Genomic DNA, 16706 nt, shown 5'->3' on the forward strand with positions numbered 1-16706 from the left:
TTTTCAAAACTATCATTCAAGGATGCTTGACATCCAAACTGCCCAGCCCTTCCACTCCATACTGCTTTAAAAATGTAGGAGACATAGGCCATAAAACAAAAACAGATATATCACAGAAGTAAGAGCACTGCATCCATTTCCACTATTATTCTGCAATACAAAAAGAAAATATCCACCTGAGTTCCCACAAAAATGAAATGTGAGGATTCAGCAGCACAATAAGATATCACATTCTGATTATTATTCCCCCTACTCACCATTTAAACAGCAGTGTCTTTGCAGCATCCACTTTGTCCTGTTTATATTCTATTATTGCCAAGGCAGTCAGGATATGTGCTCTGTCTTTTTCAGACTCAGCAACAGACAGGGCTTTTTCATAGGCTGGTAAAAATTCAAGACTCAGAATTCAAGTAGAAGAAAAAACAACCCTTGTAAAGTATGGTATTAGAAAAGAGAGAGACACTTTGGGTTCAGGTTCAATATATTTTCACACCTCAAATCATAAGCAGAAGACAAAAAAAATTCAACTAAGACTCACAGATCTACTGCTTAGAGTCTGGGAGTTGTTTAATATGTAGCAAGTGGAAACAGAACTGAAAAGCAGTATAGAGATACTAAGAAAAAGCCTCAAGAACACAGTAGCAATACTTCCCTGTGATAGCTCATTTACGAAATAGCACTTCAGATGGGCGCACATCACTCCAATCAAAATACAAGATTACTTAAAACACTGACATAGCTGTTCCTTTCTGAGTGCTTACACTTCAACAGTGATAATTCAGTATATGTTTTTGTGAAGTCTCACATCTTAGCATTGCAGACCATGACACAGAATCATATTTATCACTAAAGCTAAAGTGCTTAGAACAACACATTAATCTCCTATCACAGAATCACAGAATAGTTGGAAAGGATCTCTGGAGATCATCTAGTCCAACCCCTCTGCCAAGCCAGCGTCACCTAGAACAGGTGACACAGGAACTGTGCAGATGTGTTTTGAAAGTCTCCAGAGAGGGAGACTCCACAACTTCCCTGGGCAGCCTGTTCTAGTACGCAGCAACTTTCTTTAATGTAAAGAAGTTCTTCCTCAGGTTGAGGTGGAACTTATCTAGTTTATGTCCGTTACTCCTTGACTTGTCACTGGGCACCACCACAGTCTGGCACTATCCTCTTGACACCTGTCTTCGAGATACGTATATTGATAAGATCACCTCTCAGTCTTCTTTTCTCTAGACTAGGAATGATTCATCCAGGAAAGTCATTTTATTTGAGATCAAGGGAGGCTAAGATAAAAACAGCTTAATGGACAAGAATTAAGCACTTGAAGAAATGTAGCTTTCCCTTAGTACATCTGAATAGTTTCTAGCACCCTGCTGAACTGCCTAATGATTATCATAGAATAGGCTGAGTTGGAGGGGACTCATCAGGACCATCGAGTCCAACTCCTGACCCTGAGCAGGACACCCCAAGAATCACACTGTGTGCCTGAAAGCATTGTCCAAACTTGAACTCAGACAGGCTTGGTGCCATTACCACTTTCCTGGGCAACCTGTTCCAGTGCTCAACTACCCTCTCAGTGAAGAACCTTTTCCTGATTATCTAACTTAACCTCCCCTGTACAGCTTCATGCCATTTTCTCGAGTCCTGTCACTTTTCATGAGATTGAAGAGATCTGTACCTGCCCCACTGCTTCCCCTCCAGAGGATGCTGAAGACTGTAATGAGGTCTTCCCTCAGTCTTCTCTCCTCCAGGCTGAACAAACCAAGTGACCTCAGCCACTCCTCATAAAAGCCCTTCCCCTCCAGACCCTTCACCATCCACGTGGTGCTCCTTTGTACGCTTAATGTGGTGCCCAAAACTGCACATGGTACTCAAGCTATTAAAACAGTTGTGGAGTTTGTACTTACGCACGAGGACTGAAAGAGCAAAATAAACTGAATGACAGCTAAGTTGGTCAGATAAACAAATTTTGTTAAGATTAACCTCAAGGGAAGTGCCCCATAATGCTCTGAATTTTACCTTTGATACTTTCTTCTAAGAGTCCTTTCTTGAAGTAAGCTAACGCTAGCCCCACAATGCCATCAAACTCAGTTAGGGGTATTGATGCATAAACTTCAATGGCCTTATCACACAGACCAAGGGCACTGTGAAAAAAATAAAATTACTGGTATGAAGCATGTAGCAACAGCTGCTATGATTCAGATAAACTGTCCTTGAAGACCAGTATCTTCTTTTATACAGTAGTTTTAAGCAGATGCCACAGGAAAAGAGCAATATTAGGACAAGAATGTGCAATGTTCACCACCCTTCTTCAGTTACAGCAGTTAATCTTTCCACCTATCTGTTGCATGAAGAATAACTGATAGGAAAAAGTTCTCCCCATCTGCACAACAGATATCACTTACTGGTCAACACAATGGAAGTGGAGAAAATAGCAAAAGAGAAGCATGACAAAAGTAAATCAAACTATGCATGCACACAGACAGGCAAGTGCACATACAGACAAACCTTACAGCATTCTCGTTCTAAGACCACTATGAAGGAAATAATACAGGATTGTGTTTCTTAAACTACTTAATAATTACTAGAGCTTTGCTCTTGTCTAAGTTTTACACAGAAATCAACACACATACAGCTTTAGAATTGCTTCTAAAATATCCTCTGAAGTTAATGACTTATCACATCACCAAAGGCAAGAAGTTCCAGCATCATGTACAGAAACTTAAGAATATATGAGGTTTCTCAAGAGAGCTAACAAATATCTAATTAGCACAGCTTGACCTATCTCATATGAAAGAAAAGTCTGAAAGTCTTCATCTATTAAGACTTGTGTCCTGCATTCCCTCAGAAACAGAACGGTATCATGAAGGGAACTTAGAACTGTGAGTAGGACTATAGCAAAGGGGTTCATCAGCAGAAAAATCACACACATGTACACAACACCCCAACCACACATGCTGCAGGTTGTATAAGTCAATACAAATTCAAAAGGCAGGCAGAAGGGATCTTAAATAAACTTCGAAGTAGCTATTTTATTTAGGCTAAGCCTATTACAGATCTCACAAGTGGAGACTGTAAAAAAACCTAAAAACAATATAATCACAATTTATTCTGGAGACTATACAACAGTTACATTGTATAGGTTACATTAAGCCACCATAGTATCAAGCTAATGATAAAGGAATCACTGATACCTCTGAAGACATACAGCAATTCCTTGCAATTTGATTTTTTTTTTTAATACACTACACATTTCTGGAGCAAATACAAAGTTTAGTCAAACCTGTCTACAGTTAAGAATGATGTTTAATAGATTACTTTTACCAATGATCTTTCATCTTTAAGCTTCACCATGTTTTGTGCCACTGCACTCACTCCATCCAAAACTAAAGTCAGGAGCTTGGAAAATATGTCAACACTTACCACAGTGACCTGCCATAGTTTTGTACTGCTGTATTGTATTTCTCAGTATCCTCAGAGTTTTTCAGCAATGAAGCTGCCCTGAAATTAACCACAATGAAAAACAATTACCATCTGCATATTTTGAGAATAGTTCTCAGAGCAGAATGGACAACTGTTTTATGCAGAAGCTTTTCTATGCTCATTAAACACAAACAGAGCTTATTTTACTGTTTTAATGTATCAACAAACACGTTCACCAAACATTGTTTCATTGCTACATTCCTCTACCACTTGAAAACAAGAGAGAAGGGAAAAAAACCCCAAAGCCCAACCACATCCATTAATCAGAATGGGACAGAGAATAAAACTAAAACCAAGCTTACCTATTCCCAAGATTTTACTTAAATCTCACACAGTGAATTAGTTAAATGTCCTGGTAAGACACTTAAGCCTTGGAACATCTTTACTTTTCCAGTTCTGTGTTCTGCATTTCCAAATTTGGTATAAGAACATCCCCACACCTCCCCCTACTTAGCTGAAATGTACTGCTGAACTGACAAAGTAAGGTTTGTTTATTTAAGGAAGAGAAAAACCCTTAAGTTTTTCAGCTGGTGCATGGAAAAGAGGTCAATGAGCTTCTATAAGCTTTCCAAGGGTGTACAGTTTACCTCTCATAGGCATACGCTGCCTGCTGTTTCAGATGTAGATACTCATTCAAATAACCAAGCATTGTGAAAGCAGATGCATCGTCTGGATTTCTTTCTAGAAAATCAGAATTGACAACAGGAGAACAAGATCAGAAAGAACTGTGAAAAAGCATTACAAAAAGCTTGCTACCTTGAAGCTATAGTGTACGCATATGTACGAAACCCTTTGCCAAATGCTTCTGTCAGTTGCTCACTAGAATAATTTTGACAAGCTGCAGGCAAATACAGAAGGGATAGAAGACCCACAACATGACATCAGGTTAGCTAAAAAATGTTTAAAATATGACACAGAATTAATGCACTCAAAATATTTTAAGTTTCTCAGCACACACATTTTTTTTCCCTAATGAAATAGGAAAGTATTCATCTTGTATTGACCCTAATAAAATACTAATAGAATCCTATTGTTTATTTTTAATATTACACCTCTGGAACCATTCTGTGCAAAGTGCTCTAGGATGACTCTGCTCTTGAGCAGGGAGGTTGGGCCAGATGACCAACTCTGGTTTCTTCTAACCTTAGCAATTAATCACAGAATTACAAAAGGGTAAGGCACGGACTTCTGAGCTGTCATCTCAGATTTGTCACTTTTCTTCCCAGACTAGGAAGGAAGCCCCTCCAGCAATCCACTTACGAACAGCGATGGCACAAAGAAATATAGTCTCACATTTATCTCATTTAGAGGGCTTGCACCTTATTTTTTAGCTCTCAAAAGTCAGCAACATTACTCAAATGATTTATTTACAGTAATAATTGCACACTAATGAAAATCCACATTTGCTATGCCTACTTTCAAGGCTAGACATATGCAAGCCTACTCCAATGGGTAGGCTGGCTTGGAACCATGTGCAAAACCATGGTCTGTCACCTACTGAAGGTTAACACAATCATACGCTTGAGGCTATGGAGTTACACAGCACCCAAGAAGAGTCTTCGGCCAAACATCATGGCACAGAGGCAGAGGACTTAGCATCTATCTGCACCTATGCATACAGACACATGCAAAGGGAGTCTGAGAGCGAACACCTTATGACAAGCATGACAAGGTCTTGGTCCCTATTTTCATTGGTCTTTGAAACAAAATCTACTCAAATGAGTAGGCAAACAGAACTCACATCTGCTTCATTTTTGTGTGATAATAAAAGTCAACGGTCTGCTTACCCTGTTTTGATTACTTTACAGCTCAAAAGCCTCTCCCCAACTCAGCTAGCCCTCTCTTGTCCAGATACTACTATAGGTTTATCTGTTCATTCTGAATGCATCTGTTAGGTGTGACAGGTTAGAAGGGTATTTAAACTACCTACCTGTATATTTGCTCAATACCACCTGGGCTGCTGGAATTGCATTCATTTGTACAATGTTGTACAGATATAGTTCAGAGTTTCTGTTGGCTTTGTTCTGCAGTGTTGAACATACCCAGTGGGCATAGCCTTTTGCTCCCTCAGCCTCAAGAAACAAACAAACAATCCCCAAAAGAGGAGTCATTAAACCTGCTCAAGATACAGCAAAATAATTAGAGATTATAATAACAATTTTGTGGTTTAGAACAGAGTTTTGGCCAAAAATCTGCATCAGTGTTAAGCAGAAGAAAATACCAAACTGAATTACTTTTAACTTGCCCTTACACATACTTTTAACTTGCCCTTTGGGCAAAGTAAATTCGTAAATTTTCATACAATTTGCTGCATCACTGTAGGGATGACAACAAAAAAAAGCTTTAAGGGAGTAAGTCCTCTACTTTCTTGGAACTCAAGGTCCTTGTTCTCTCCTGAAAGACTTATAATTCATGCCTTTGATCTATGTCCAAGTCTGAACACGAAGAATGTTTTCTCATCACTTACGGAACTAATTTCTTGGACCCTTGGGACTAAGGCATTTAATACAACAACTGTCTGCTATACAGTGCCAGTGTAAGCCAGGAACAACAAAATGGAAATTAACCAATCTCATTTGAAACATGACTGTAACAGTTTCACTATTGAAGAGAGACCTATTTTTAAAAAAATTAAATCTCCTAAGTGGAGAGATTGGATATACAAAAACTTCAGAACAATACAACTGTTATACTCACATGCATATTGAGTTCAGTTGTGTGCCTGAAGAGATCCATAGTGTCATAGCTGCCTACCGTCTCCGCAATAAGAGCCTATAGAGAAGAAGGAGCTGTGGTCAGGTACTTTAAAAATCGCAACACTGACAGAAAACTCAGTTATGTTATGTCAGGCGTATCTTAAACATTCAACATGAAGACACTTTCTTTTCCTCATACTCTCCAAGGAAGATTTTAGAAATAAAATGAACAAAATTAAAAGGAGCACAAGCAGTTTCCACCATATCAGTAATTCAAAGTCTTCTGCTGCTACTCTACATTCTTCAAGACAAAGACTTGTGTGTGTTAGAACAACTCATAAAAACATCTGACAGGAGCTGAATTTTCAACATGTGATGGTGAGAGTTCTCTTCTAGAATCCAGTTTCAATTAGATGATTATTAGCATTATGAAGTGCACCTATAGTGATCATAAGAGTATGAGTCACAAGTACCTCAGCTATTCACAGATGGCCTAGATACCAGTAGGGGTACATCAGTTCTCAATGGTAGGGGAGAAGGGACTTCCCAAAAACTGAGAAGTGCTTTGTCCAAGGTACATTAGAGGCTTACTTGTTTTAACAGTGGTGTTAGAAAGGAGGGGCTGAGAATAGAGTTAGGTGGTTCCACATAATGAACTAGTGGTACAGCTGAAGCTGAAATAACTATCACCTTATGAAGACAGCGCTTTGTTGACAGTTGTCAATAAAAAGCCTCAGAGCACAAACAGTGATTGCTCTGTTGGTAGTTTCTTACTGAACTCACATCATCAGCCATTATACAAATGTATCTTATGAATGTAGCTTCCACTGTATCACCACTACAGAAACAAAGGTCCTATCCATCTTCAAGGAAGTATAAGTTCCTTTTACTTCAAACAATTTTTAGGAACATGATTAAGTGCCAATTATAAGGAGGAAGCTCAAGTCTACTCTTTGACAACTGGGTTTGGTGCACAGTTTTATGATTTTTCATCATACCTGTCCAATCCAACACAGCAAGTAAGAAGGCTCCAGAGACTGGGCTACCTTGAAGGCTTCATGAGCTTGCTGTAAAACAAAGACAACAATGCTATTGAACTGCCTGGTATGGTAACAGGGTACTTCTGAGTACACACGAGTATTAACATTATCAGATATTAGAAGAGATTTAATGGATCAAATTAGGTCACCACTAAAACATTGATTGTGCCACACAGAACAATGCATTGCCCAGAGAAATAAACAGGTTTACTCTTAAATAAAATTTAAAGAAACATTCAAAACTTCACAACATGAAAGTTACCCTCTCTTCCAAATATACTTCCTTCTCATAACACCAAAAGAGTTCAGAAGCTAAATTAACCCTTGGAACAAGTAATATTTAAAAATATGACTCTGGGAGGATCCAGTTTTGAAAATTTGCTTTTCTGTAACACAAGCAGTTAAACACATGCATTTTCAAAAGCATAAAACTGATTATCACGGACAAGTCATCTTCCTATTGACTGCATATACTTAAGAGTTCCTCAATTTGGCACAAGGTGAAGGAAGTGTTAGCATTAGTAGTCTAAGTATCAAGTTACTTTTATTAAAAAAAATTCTGACCATCAGATTTACAATTAAATAAGATTTCTTTAATTCTAACCAGCAAATAGGACAGGATGTTCTTTAGCTGCATAAGAGCTCCAGGCTTCACTTAAGATGTACTGTAATTTTCCACCAGAGAAACTCTGTAAGGTTAGAGTGTCACAGTAAATCACACATCTGCTGATGAACAGAAAGTAGCTACTTATGGGAACTCAAACACTGAAAGTTCAGTCTGTGACAACTAAAAGTTCTTTGTCAAACCTGGCATGCTCCAGTTTGACTACACTTCTCAGTCCTTCCAATAAGTTTTCATTCCATCCAGTTGCTTGCACAGCAACCTCGCCAATGCAGCAGAAGTTCACACTTAACCTTACTCCCTCCAGAACAAATATGCAACTCATTTGTGTTCCTGAAGTGAAGTGTGGGTATCAGTTTCAATTCTTTTGAAGGAAGTACGGTTCTTGAATTTGAAAGGGACTTTATTTTCAGTTTCCCCCGCACTCCCATCTGCAGATACACCCTTAAAAAAAATGGAAAGGGAAATAATATTTGAGGATGGGAAATAGATTACCTCAATGTTTCCAGTTGCTAGATACAAAACCCCCAAGTTGGTCCAGGCAACAATATTCTAGATAGAACAAATAAAGTTAAAATCACTATGCAAAAATAACACTGCATCAGGGGAGAAGTTTTATATGCCCACTTGAAACAGATGGAAGCTGCCTACAGCACTTACAATTTGCTCAGCTTGAACAGACTTGATGAACGAATGTTGAGCAAGAGCATAATTCCCAATAGCTGGGGGGAGAAAGAAAAAAGGAGAGCTAGATCTAACTGAATTTCAAAATACCATTAGTCAAGTTGCCTTCCAATTTAGGTTAGTACAGAGCTAGGCCTTTTGCTGAAGACTTACCACTACAAGAAGCAACTACACCAAGTGCATTCCAAAAAAGATGATTTTTGCTGTCAAGTCTTACGGCTTTTTTGAGACACTGGAAGAAATTCAAATGTGGATTATAATCATTAGGGGAGCAAAAACTAAGTCTTTATGCACTTACTTATTCAGAGATGTACGTTTTATTGTGGACAGAGAGAGTATGAACAGAAGCATGAACATCAATTTAAAGAATGTACCAGGAAAAACAGGCAATACCTGCAAAGACTTCTCTAGCAGTTCACTGATCTCATTCATGTCAGTGCCCATTGCTGTGAGGTGCTCTGCTTGTCGATAATAATTTATTCCAAGATCACACCATATGCTAGGCAAAGGCATCAATTTTAAAGCTCTGCCATAACACCTACAGAAACATGAATCACAGAATCAATTATTCCAAGTCGCTACATAAAGAGCAGAAAGCCAAAAGAACATTCAAAAGAGTGCTTAAAAATCTAAACCAGCAAAACAAAATCAGACAAGTATGGAAAGCAAAAATCAACTAATACATTATCATCACAGAATCTATCCTGGTCTAAAGGCAGTCTGTAGTCCCCACCACTTGTGAAGCCACAGGTGTGGTTATGTAGGTGTGCATTAAATCAAAGCTCTGTCTGTTACATTATGCATGCTTTTACTTAAAACAACCTCAGTCATTTTTACAGTTTATCAGACTTCCCCCAGGAACTATTTGACTTTACAGATACTGTTTGAGATTCACTAAGCAGCTACATTTCTTCATCTTACACAAAAAGCTCAGAGGGAGTCACAGAAGAGGCTGCAGAAATACTGCAAATATTTTCTAGATCACGAACTTCGAAACAAGGCATTTCCTCTTCCTCTACCTTTAGAGGTACTCTAAACCTCTAAATTTATGACATTTTTATAAGAATGAAGTACAGACAGAAAGCTGAAAGTATTATCTTGGACTTCAGTTGTCCTGGGAGACTTAGTTAGCAAATACTACAATCACTCCACTTAAAGAGGCATGATTTGTGGAATAGCAGGGAGGATATAGTCATGCTCTGGAGACAGAAACAAGGAGAAGAGCAGGTGCTAGATGAAGTGCTGATAGCCACTGTGGCAATACAAGAAACATACCCTGAAATGAGTAGTGTAACTTGGAAGAAACACAAGAATATTTACCCACTGTGCAGGTGTCAACAGATCAGCATGTTTTTCATTTTCCAGAAATTAGGTACTCTAGAATATTTGAGACTCCATAGAGTCTCAAGCTGCCTAGGAGCTCTTGATAATAAAAAAAAGTATTACCTTCCTCCCAGTATGAGCAGCTCATTTTTCTTCAGCATCTGTTTGTCTGCGTTTTTCCCCATTTTTCCCCAAAGAAGGGATCCTAGTACTTGAACATGCACTTTGCTGGGTGAAATAACATGCACGCTAGTACAGGTATCTCCAAGAAGTTTCCAAAGGCAAGATATATCAGGACGGTGCTTTATTGCCCTGTAATTAATTAAACAGAAAACCCACCCAACACTCATTCAGGCACTTCAATATCCTTTTCTGAAGAGAAGTTCGCCACTTTGAAGAGTGGCAAAATCTCAAATGCAATTCATCAATGAGCTGTTTTTTTTTTTTTAATTCAGTTTCTTCCTATTCAAGCTATAGGTCTAAAAGGTCAAAATCAAAAAAGAAATCAAAAAAAAGAGAAACTGCAAAATGCCAATATATTCCAACATCGTTGGGACTAAAATTCTAAAAAGTAGCCATTATCTATCAACATGTCAGCTGACTACACACTCCCTTGCATTTTAGAGAACTACCATGTCATATTACAAGACACGACTCATCTGCAGAAATCTGATGGACCTTCTTTTCCAACAGCAGTTATTTCAAGACTTAAATTAGGACACTAAAGCATTTTGTATGAAATGTAAAACAAAAAGATTGAGGGAAGGAAGGAATATTTTCCTCTTATACACTATTTTGGGTAGGAATCCCCTCCTTCCAGTCCTAAATATCAAGACTGCTGATAAGAACTGTGTGTCATTTCACACTTTTGTTATAATCAAATGATTCTGTATCTTTAAACAGAAAAACCCAAAACTCTATAATAGCAATTCATTTAAGCAGCCTACATTTAGAAATTATTCAAATCATTTTCAATAAGCATATTCTTACTTCTAGATTAGAAGCCCTGGTCCATTTGATTCAGTTTAACTGAAAATCCTCAAACACTTAACTTTTATTCTTCTGCCTGTCATGCACAATCCCATCAGAAATTAAATAAGTGAGTATTTAGTACTAACCTTGTAAAATATTCAAGAGCCTGCTCTATGTAATCCACAGCCTTCCTATCCAAATAGTTATCAAGGGCTGATCTTGCCAGCATGAGATAGCATTCACCAAGTCCTGAAAATAAAAAAAAATATCCTCTATGAAAAGAGATGCTTTTATGATATGCTTAAAAATAAGGTGGGGAGAGAGGGTGGAAGTCTGCTCAGTGTTCTGCTTTATAAAAACATTTATGCCCTGCACAGATTATAAATTTATCACAAAATCAAAAGACCCACAATGCTCACAACAGAGATTTTGCTTTTAATCTATCTTGTCAGGTGTGAACTGCAGAATAATTTGCATATTATAAAAACCATAGCATTTAAGCCCTGGGTTTGTCCTCAAATAGTAAGTAAACCCCTCATGAGCAACCTGCTCTGTGTTGGCAAGTCTTTGACAAATACAACAACTTGCAGTTTACACAGGTCAAAAATCATTCCTGAAACACAAAAGAAGAAAAAAGAATGCCACAGTAGGCAAAAGGGAAAGTCTTTTTTTCAGGAATACTTGAAGCCAACATTATTTAATCCTATTTATGCACGAATTTACTTCATATGGTGCACTGGGTCTGGCTTTGGCTACTGATGAGCAGTGTTTGGAACAGCACCAAGGCGGTCTCTCTGCCATCCCCCACTTCAGTAGTAGGCTGGGGGTGATCAAAATCTTGAGAGCAGACACACTCAGGACATCTGACCCATGCTGACCAAAGGGATATTCCATATTGTATCACATCTGTTCAGCAATAAAAGCTAAGAGAAAGGTGGAAGAGGTAGGGGGGCATTTGTTATTACATTTGTTTTCTAGAGCAACGCTAGGCAGACTGAAGTCCTACTTCACGAAAAGTGGTAGGATTTTGCCTACTGATGGGAAATAAAGAATAAATTTTGTTTTCCTCTGCTTCTGCATATGGCCTTTGCTTTTGCTTTATTAAACTATATTTATCTTGCCCCACGATTTTTTTCCATCTTATTTTTTCCTCTGCTCACATCCTGCTGAGAAGGCGAGTGACAGAACAGCTTGGTGGGCAGTTGGTGTCCAGACAAGGTGTAGAGAACTATCAAAAAAATAGAGAACTGCTAAAAACCAGTTTGTTTCGCCATCACCTAAGCTCCACCATAAAGACTTGCAGCCAGAAAACGGTTGCAAAAGCAAGCTGTTCAGTTAACCACAACCTGCAGACTCTGTGCACAAACAAGGTATATCACACACATGTCATGTAGATATCAATGCTTTAACCTACAGACTCTAAGTGCACCACATGAACGTCGCGTGAACACCAATCCCTACGTGCAGTAAACATGTTATTGCTACTGACTCCGTGGCGGACGTACCATTGCTGTAAGTCTATACATGGCACACGTGCCACTGCTATAGCCTACCATAAAGCACGCTGCCCAGCCTGTATATAAGCAAGTACCTGACATGCCCGGACAGAGATCTTCCCCACTGAAGGACAGAAGAGGAATGGATCTACAGGACATCACTGGATCCATGGTGGTGACTGTACCTTGCTTTCTGTAATTACCTTTTGCTTTTTCCTACCTTCATATTTCCTCCCTTCTCTCCTCTTTAATAGGGAATAAAAGCAAATTATAGTTTTGGTTACCAACATTTGGCCTCGTTTGTGTCTTAATCTTGCTCTGGCTATATTTGAACTTTTCTCCTCTCCGCACTTGTGGACTTAGAGACAAGATTTGCCTCTCTGCACTTTGAAGACTGGAAACCAAGGTCAACCCCCCACAAATGGAAATAAATCCCACTGTTAAAAAGGAACTGCATCTCATGGCACAATTTCTAGCATTTTGGAACCAGTAACTGCTTGGTTTATATCTTGCTGGCACCAGCAGTGATTCTGTTGGGCAGTAAATCTCTGGATATGAGTACCATTCACTCTATTACACTGACAGTTCTGAAGCTGTTTTCCTGATGGTATTGTACCCTGTACCTATACCAAACTTATATTTGCCAAGCATCTTTATCTTAGCCCCAACAGGTATGTCTTGACCACACAGAAGTCCCAAGATCATAGCTTATCAGATGTCAAGACACTCTATAATCTAAAACCAAAATCAATTTTATTCCCCAAAGTTATACATTAAAAGATATGCTAGAGCAGAGGCAGAATAAACATATCATTTAGTAACACAAAACCAAAACACATTGAAAAGATGCAGTCAAGTATAGTTATTCTCTCACCTACTAGGTGACAATGCTTCCAACAACTCAGAAACTGTTTAAACCCATCAGAACAGTAGCAAAAAAACACTGATGAGAAACCAAAAGAACTTCAGAGAGTTTTAAGAAGGTCCACAGAAGTTAGCACACCAGACTAAACATCATGAACAGCCTCTAAGAAAGTGAAGACTGTTTTGAGACTCAAAGTAGGATCTAGAGCTCACAAACCAGATATTAGGATGAGAGATTACGAAGAAAGATGGGAGATGTAAGAAAAGCATAGGTATAAAGGCAACTGTGGGGGCAAATATTAATCCTATGTACTTACGCATTCTCAAAGCATTTTAGTCCAAGTAACACTGTCAACCGTTACCTACAGACACTAAAAAGGCCATACACATGTGCAAACTTCTATACAAGATCTTTACAAACTGCTGCTGCAGTCAGCTGTTGCCTTCTTGCCCAACAACCAGTAAAACTGCCTATCTCTTCAACTCCTTCATGGAGCTTTTGCCATGTCACTTTAGTCTGGAAAAATCCAATCAATGAAGTTATACAGGAGGAAGTAGAGGCGTCAACCAGACCAACTCTTTCAACCAAAAGCCTACTGTTGCAATAATAACCCAACACTTCTGACTTAAGTCTTACAAGAATCAGTTTAGATTCACCCAAAAATCAATAGGCCTTACATACAATGAAGGAATACTTGAAGATTCATACCAGTATCAAGGAGCAAAAAACATCTTTTTCAGAGAGGGATATGGGGTGAGAATGACTGAAGACTAAGTGGCAGGGAAAATGCAAACAGAACAATTATTCATTGTTATTTGTTATTTTGATAATTGTTTTTTGTTAATTTGTTACTAAAATTTTACATAATCCCTGTATTATATAATTTTAGAATCACAGTTCCATCACCAGGAAGAAGTTCCAGTTGACCCATTTCTCTCTGCTTCTAGCTATGTATATTGAAGATTTCTACCTCTTGCCATCTCTAACACTTGCGAGACCTCTTGTGATTTACTGCTATTTTTCAGTACTTGCAGAAGCTCAGAGTGATCTGGATCACTAGGCTAACACAAGAATTGAGGAATGCATGATCAGGAGCAGCAGAAAAGTAGTATATGCCCTCCTCTTTGAAATAGCAGTCTGATTCCATTGCCCATTGAGTCAATGTTTTACTAGTTAGGTGAAACTGCAGCACTGTTAGCTGTCTTCCTCTGTCTATCTTCAATTATTCCACCCACTTGGCCTGGTAGGCCAAGGATTAATTACCTTTCATACTTACTTGAAAGAGAAATAATCACTCCCATTCATGATGATTTAAGAGTTCTTCAGATATTTGAGGGCTACTACAAACTAGCTTTCATGCAGGGCATCACATGGCTCTACATACCCAATATATAACCCTATCCTTCCATGCAGGAAAACCTCAATACCCCAAGAACCCTTCAAAAGACTGAAGCACTACAGTGTGTAGAGGGAGAAAGAGTTAATACTTTCAAATTCAGACACATTACCTTTCAGCGCAGGCACATAGTTTTCTGTCTTCTTTAAAATTTGTTGATAGGTAGTTATAGCATTTTCATATTTGCCTAGAATCTGCTCAAGTGCTGCAGCTCTGTAAGTGCTGTACATGAGCCCTGGGTTCAGCTCACTCGCTCTCCTGAAGGATTTCAGAGCTGTTGAGTAGCTACCTCTGTTCAAGTAAGCCTCCCCTAGAGACTCCCAGCAGTTGGAATCCTTTGGATCAGCTCTGAGAGCTGCCTGCAAACTGAAGATATGAAGATATAAATTTATTTCAATAAAAAGTGATACAATTTAACATAAAATATTTCCTTGCATTACATACTCTCAGAACACTAATTCTGCATTATACACTCTCAGGACACAAATGCACAATTATACAGAACTTTTAAACACAGCATAGTACCACTTTCATCTTCAGAGGACATTACACAAGTTTAGGCTTTGTACCTAACCGTGGCTCATTACTCAGTGCTATACCAGGCTCGTCTATGCCTGTCACCAGGCTTTTTAGTACAGAACGCTGCTATGATAACAGGACTACATTCTAAGAATTCTGGAACAGAAGACAGACACAGCTCACTCAGACTCATTTCCCATTGTTTAGTATAAGCAATCCTATAATCAGCTAACTTATTTTCGAAACTTGCTATGATAAAGACCGTTTCATTGGGATTTATAGAAAAGGACTTAAACCAATCACCAGTTCTCTTACTCAGCTACTGCTTGTGACGGCTGACCACTTCTCAGGTAATAAAGTCCACGATGAAGCCAGGCCCATTTTGTTGTACCAGGGCTTGCTTTTTCAGTTACCTCATTCAGGATTGACAGAGCAGTATCCTAACAAGGTACCAAAAATGTCAAGTTAGTAAACAATATATGTTTTTTAAATGTTCTGATGACTTTGTATGCTTTTCCTGAAAGCAGCAAGGTGGAGGATGGAAAAAAGAGGTGACACAATTTAAATATGGTAAATGCCCTAGCTTTCTTTTCATGTTTCCTGCTAAAAAATTCCTCATCTACATCACCCATGTGATGACTCTAATGGTTCTCCTACCCTTCTCCCCAGATAAATTTAGTTCAAAATTGGAGCATAAAATTGAAGCAGGTCCACCTACGAAAGCTAATAAGCAATGACAGAATATCTGTTTTCAGATCTTATTCTCAAATACAAAGAAAACCTGAAGTGATTCCTCAAAGAGAAGGACTAATAGAAAAACAAAACAGCAGTAATCTGAAATTCTGAATGCACAATACCATGTCTCCAAGTTCCACACTTAAGTCTACAGCTGCTGTTCCAGATTCTTCATCCATTTTGTCCAGTTCAAAAGCCTTTTTATAGCAACCACGAGCTCTACTTTTATCTCCAGCAATGTCTCTGTAGTAGTTACCTAAATAAAAAAAGGCACTTCCCAAGTAGCTGTCCAATTTTGCAGCCTGTAAGGAAATATGAACACAACATAAGACAGCATTTTGAAAGATTATAGTGATAGACAGGTCCAGTGATAACTACTTGTTTAATCTCTGCTTATCAACTTTTTTAAGCCCTTTCTGTGATATACTGAGTTGTCAAACTTTATTTTAGATTCACCCAGATTACGTGAGTTTTAAGTATCTGCAAAATATGCTACAAGCCTCGTGACACAAAGAAGTTTGTACACGAAGTACTAACAAACTATTTGTGCTAGTTAACATCCCATAATTTTCATATTCTACTGTTTCAACCATTATGCTCATATTCTTGCCATATTACATCCCAGTTAACTCCAGCCTTTTCTAAAGTTTAAGTTCCTTCTTAGATGCACTTGGCTGATTTGTTTATACTTAAGAACCCACAGCCTCCAAGCAGCAGCAAACACCTTTGTCAATAATAATAAAGAACACATAAAATATTTTAAAACCAAAAGTACTATCCACTTCAATTACGCTCACTAGTACACTCTGCTGTAATTGAAGTGCAAACAGTAGGCAATGACTTTAGTTGTTAATACCTATCATGAAGTTATATGG

At 38.4% G+C, this 16706-nt stretch overlaps 1 protein-coding gene across 5 annotated transcripts in view; it reads right to left on the reverse strand.

Moving 5' to 3' along the window:
- TTC37 (tetratricopeptide repeat domain 37) overlaps window positions 1–16706 on the reverse strand; it is a 48703-nt gene that overhangs the window by 15510 nt on the left and 16487 nt on the right. For all 5 annotated transcript variants that reach the window (XM_032675839.1, XM_032675838.1, XM_032675840.1 and 2 more), the window contains exons 16-31: window positions 15954–16133; window positions 15412–15536; window positions 14690–14943; window positions 10967–11069; window positions 9972–10160; window positions 8919–9063; window positions 8679–8757; window positions 8502–8563; window positions 8337–8393; window positions 7178–7246; window positions 6181–6255; window positions 5414–5555; window positions 4071–4164; window positions 3424–3501; window positions 2020–2144; window positions 258–381 (exon numbers count right to left, since the gene is read on the reverse strand). In XM_032675839.1, coding sequence (XP_032531730.1) covers window positions 258–381; window positions 2020–2144; window positions 3424–3501; window positions 4071–4164; window positions 5414–5555; window positions 6181–6255; window positions 7178–7246; window positions 8337–8393; window positions 8502–8563; window positions 8679–8757; window positions 8919–9063; window positions 9972–10160; window positions 10967–11069; window positions 14690–14943; window positions 15412–15536; window positions 15954–16133 — 1901 coding nt within the window. The remainder of the gene's footprint in view (window positions 1–257; window positions 382–2019; window positions 2145–3423; window positions 3502–4070; window positions 4165–5413; window positions 5556–6180; window positions 6256–7177; window positions 7247–8336; window positions 8394–8501; window positions 8564–8678; window positions 8758–8918; window positions 9064–9971; window positions 10161–10966; window positions 11070–14689; window positions 14944–15411; window positions 15537–15953; window positions 16134–16706) is intronic.

This window comes from Chiroxiphia lanceolata, chromosome Z (genome assembly GCF_009829145.1).
Source record: "Chiroxiphia lanceolata isolate bChiLan1 chromosome Z, bChiLan1.pri, whole genome shotgun sequence".
Lineage (NCBI taxonomy): Eukaryota > Metazoa > Chordata > Aves > Passeriformes > Pipridae > Chiroxiphia > Chiroxiphia lanceolata.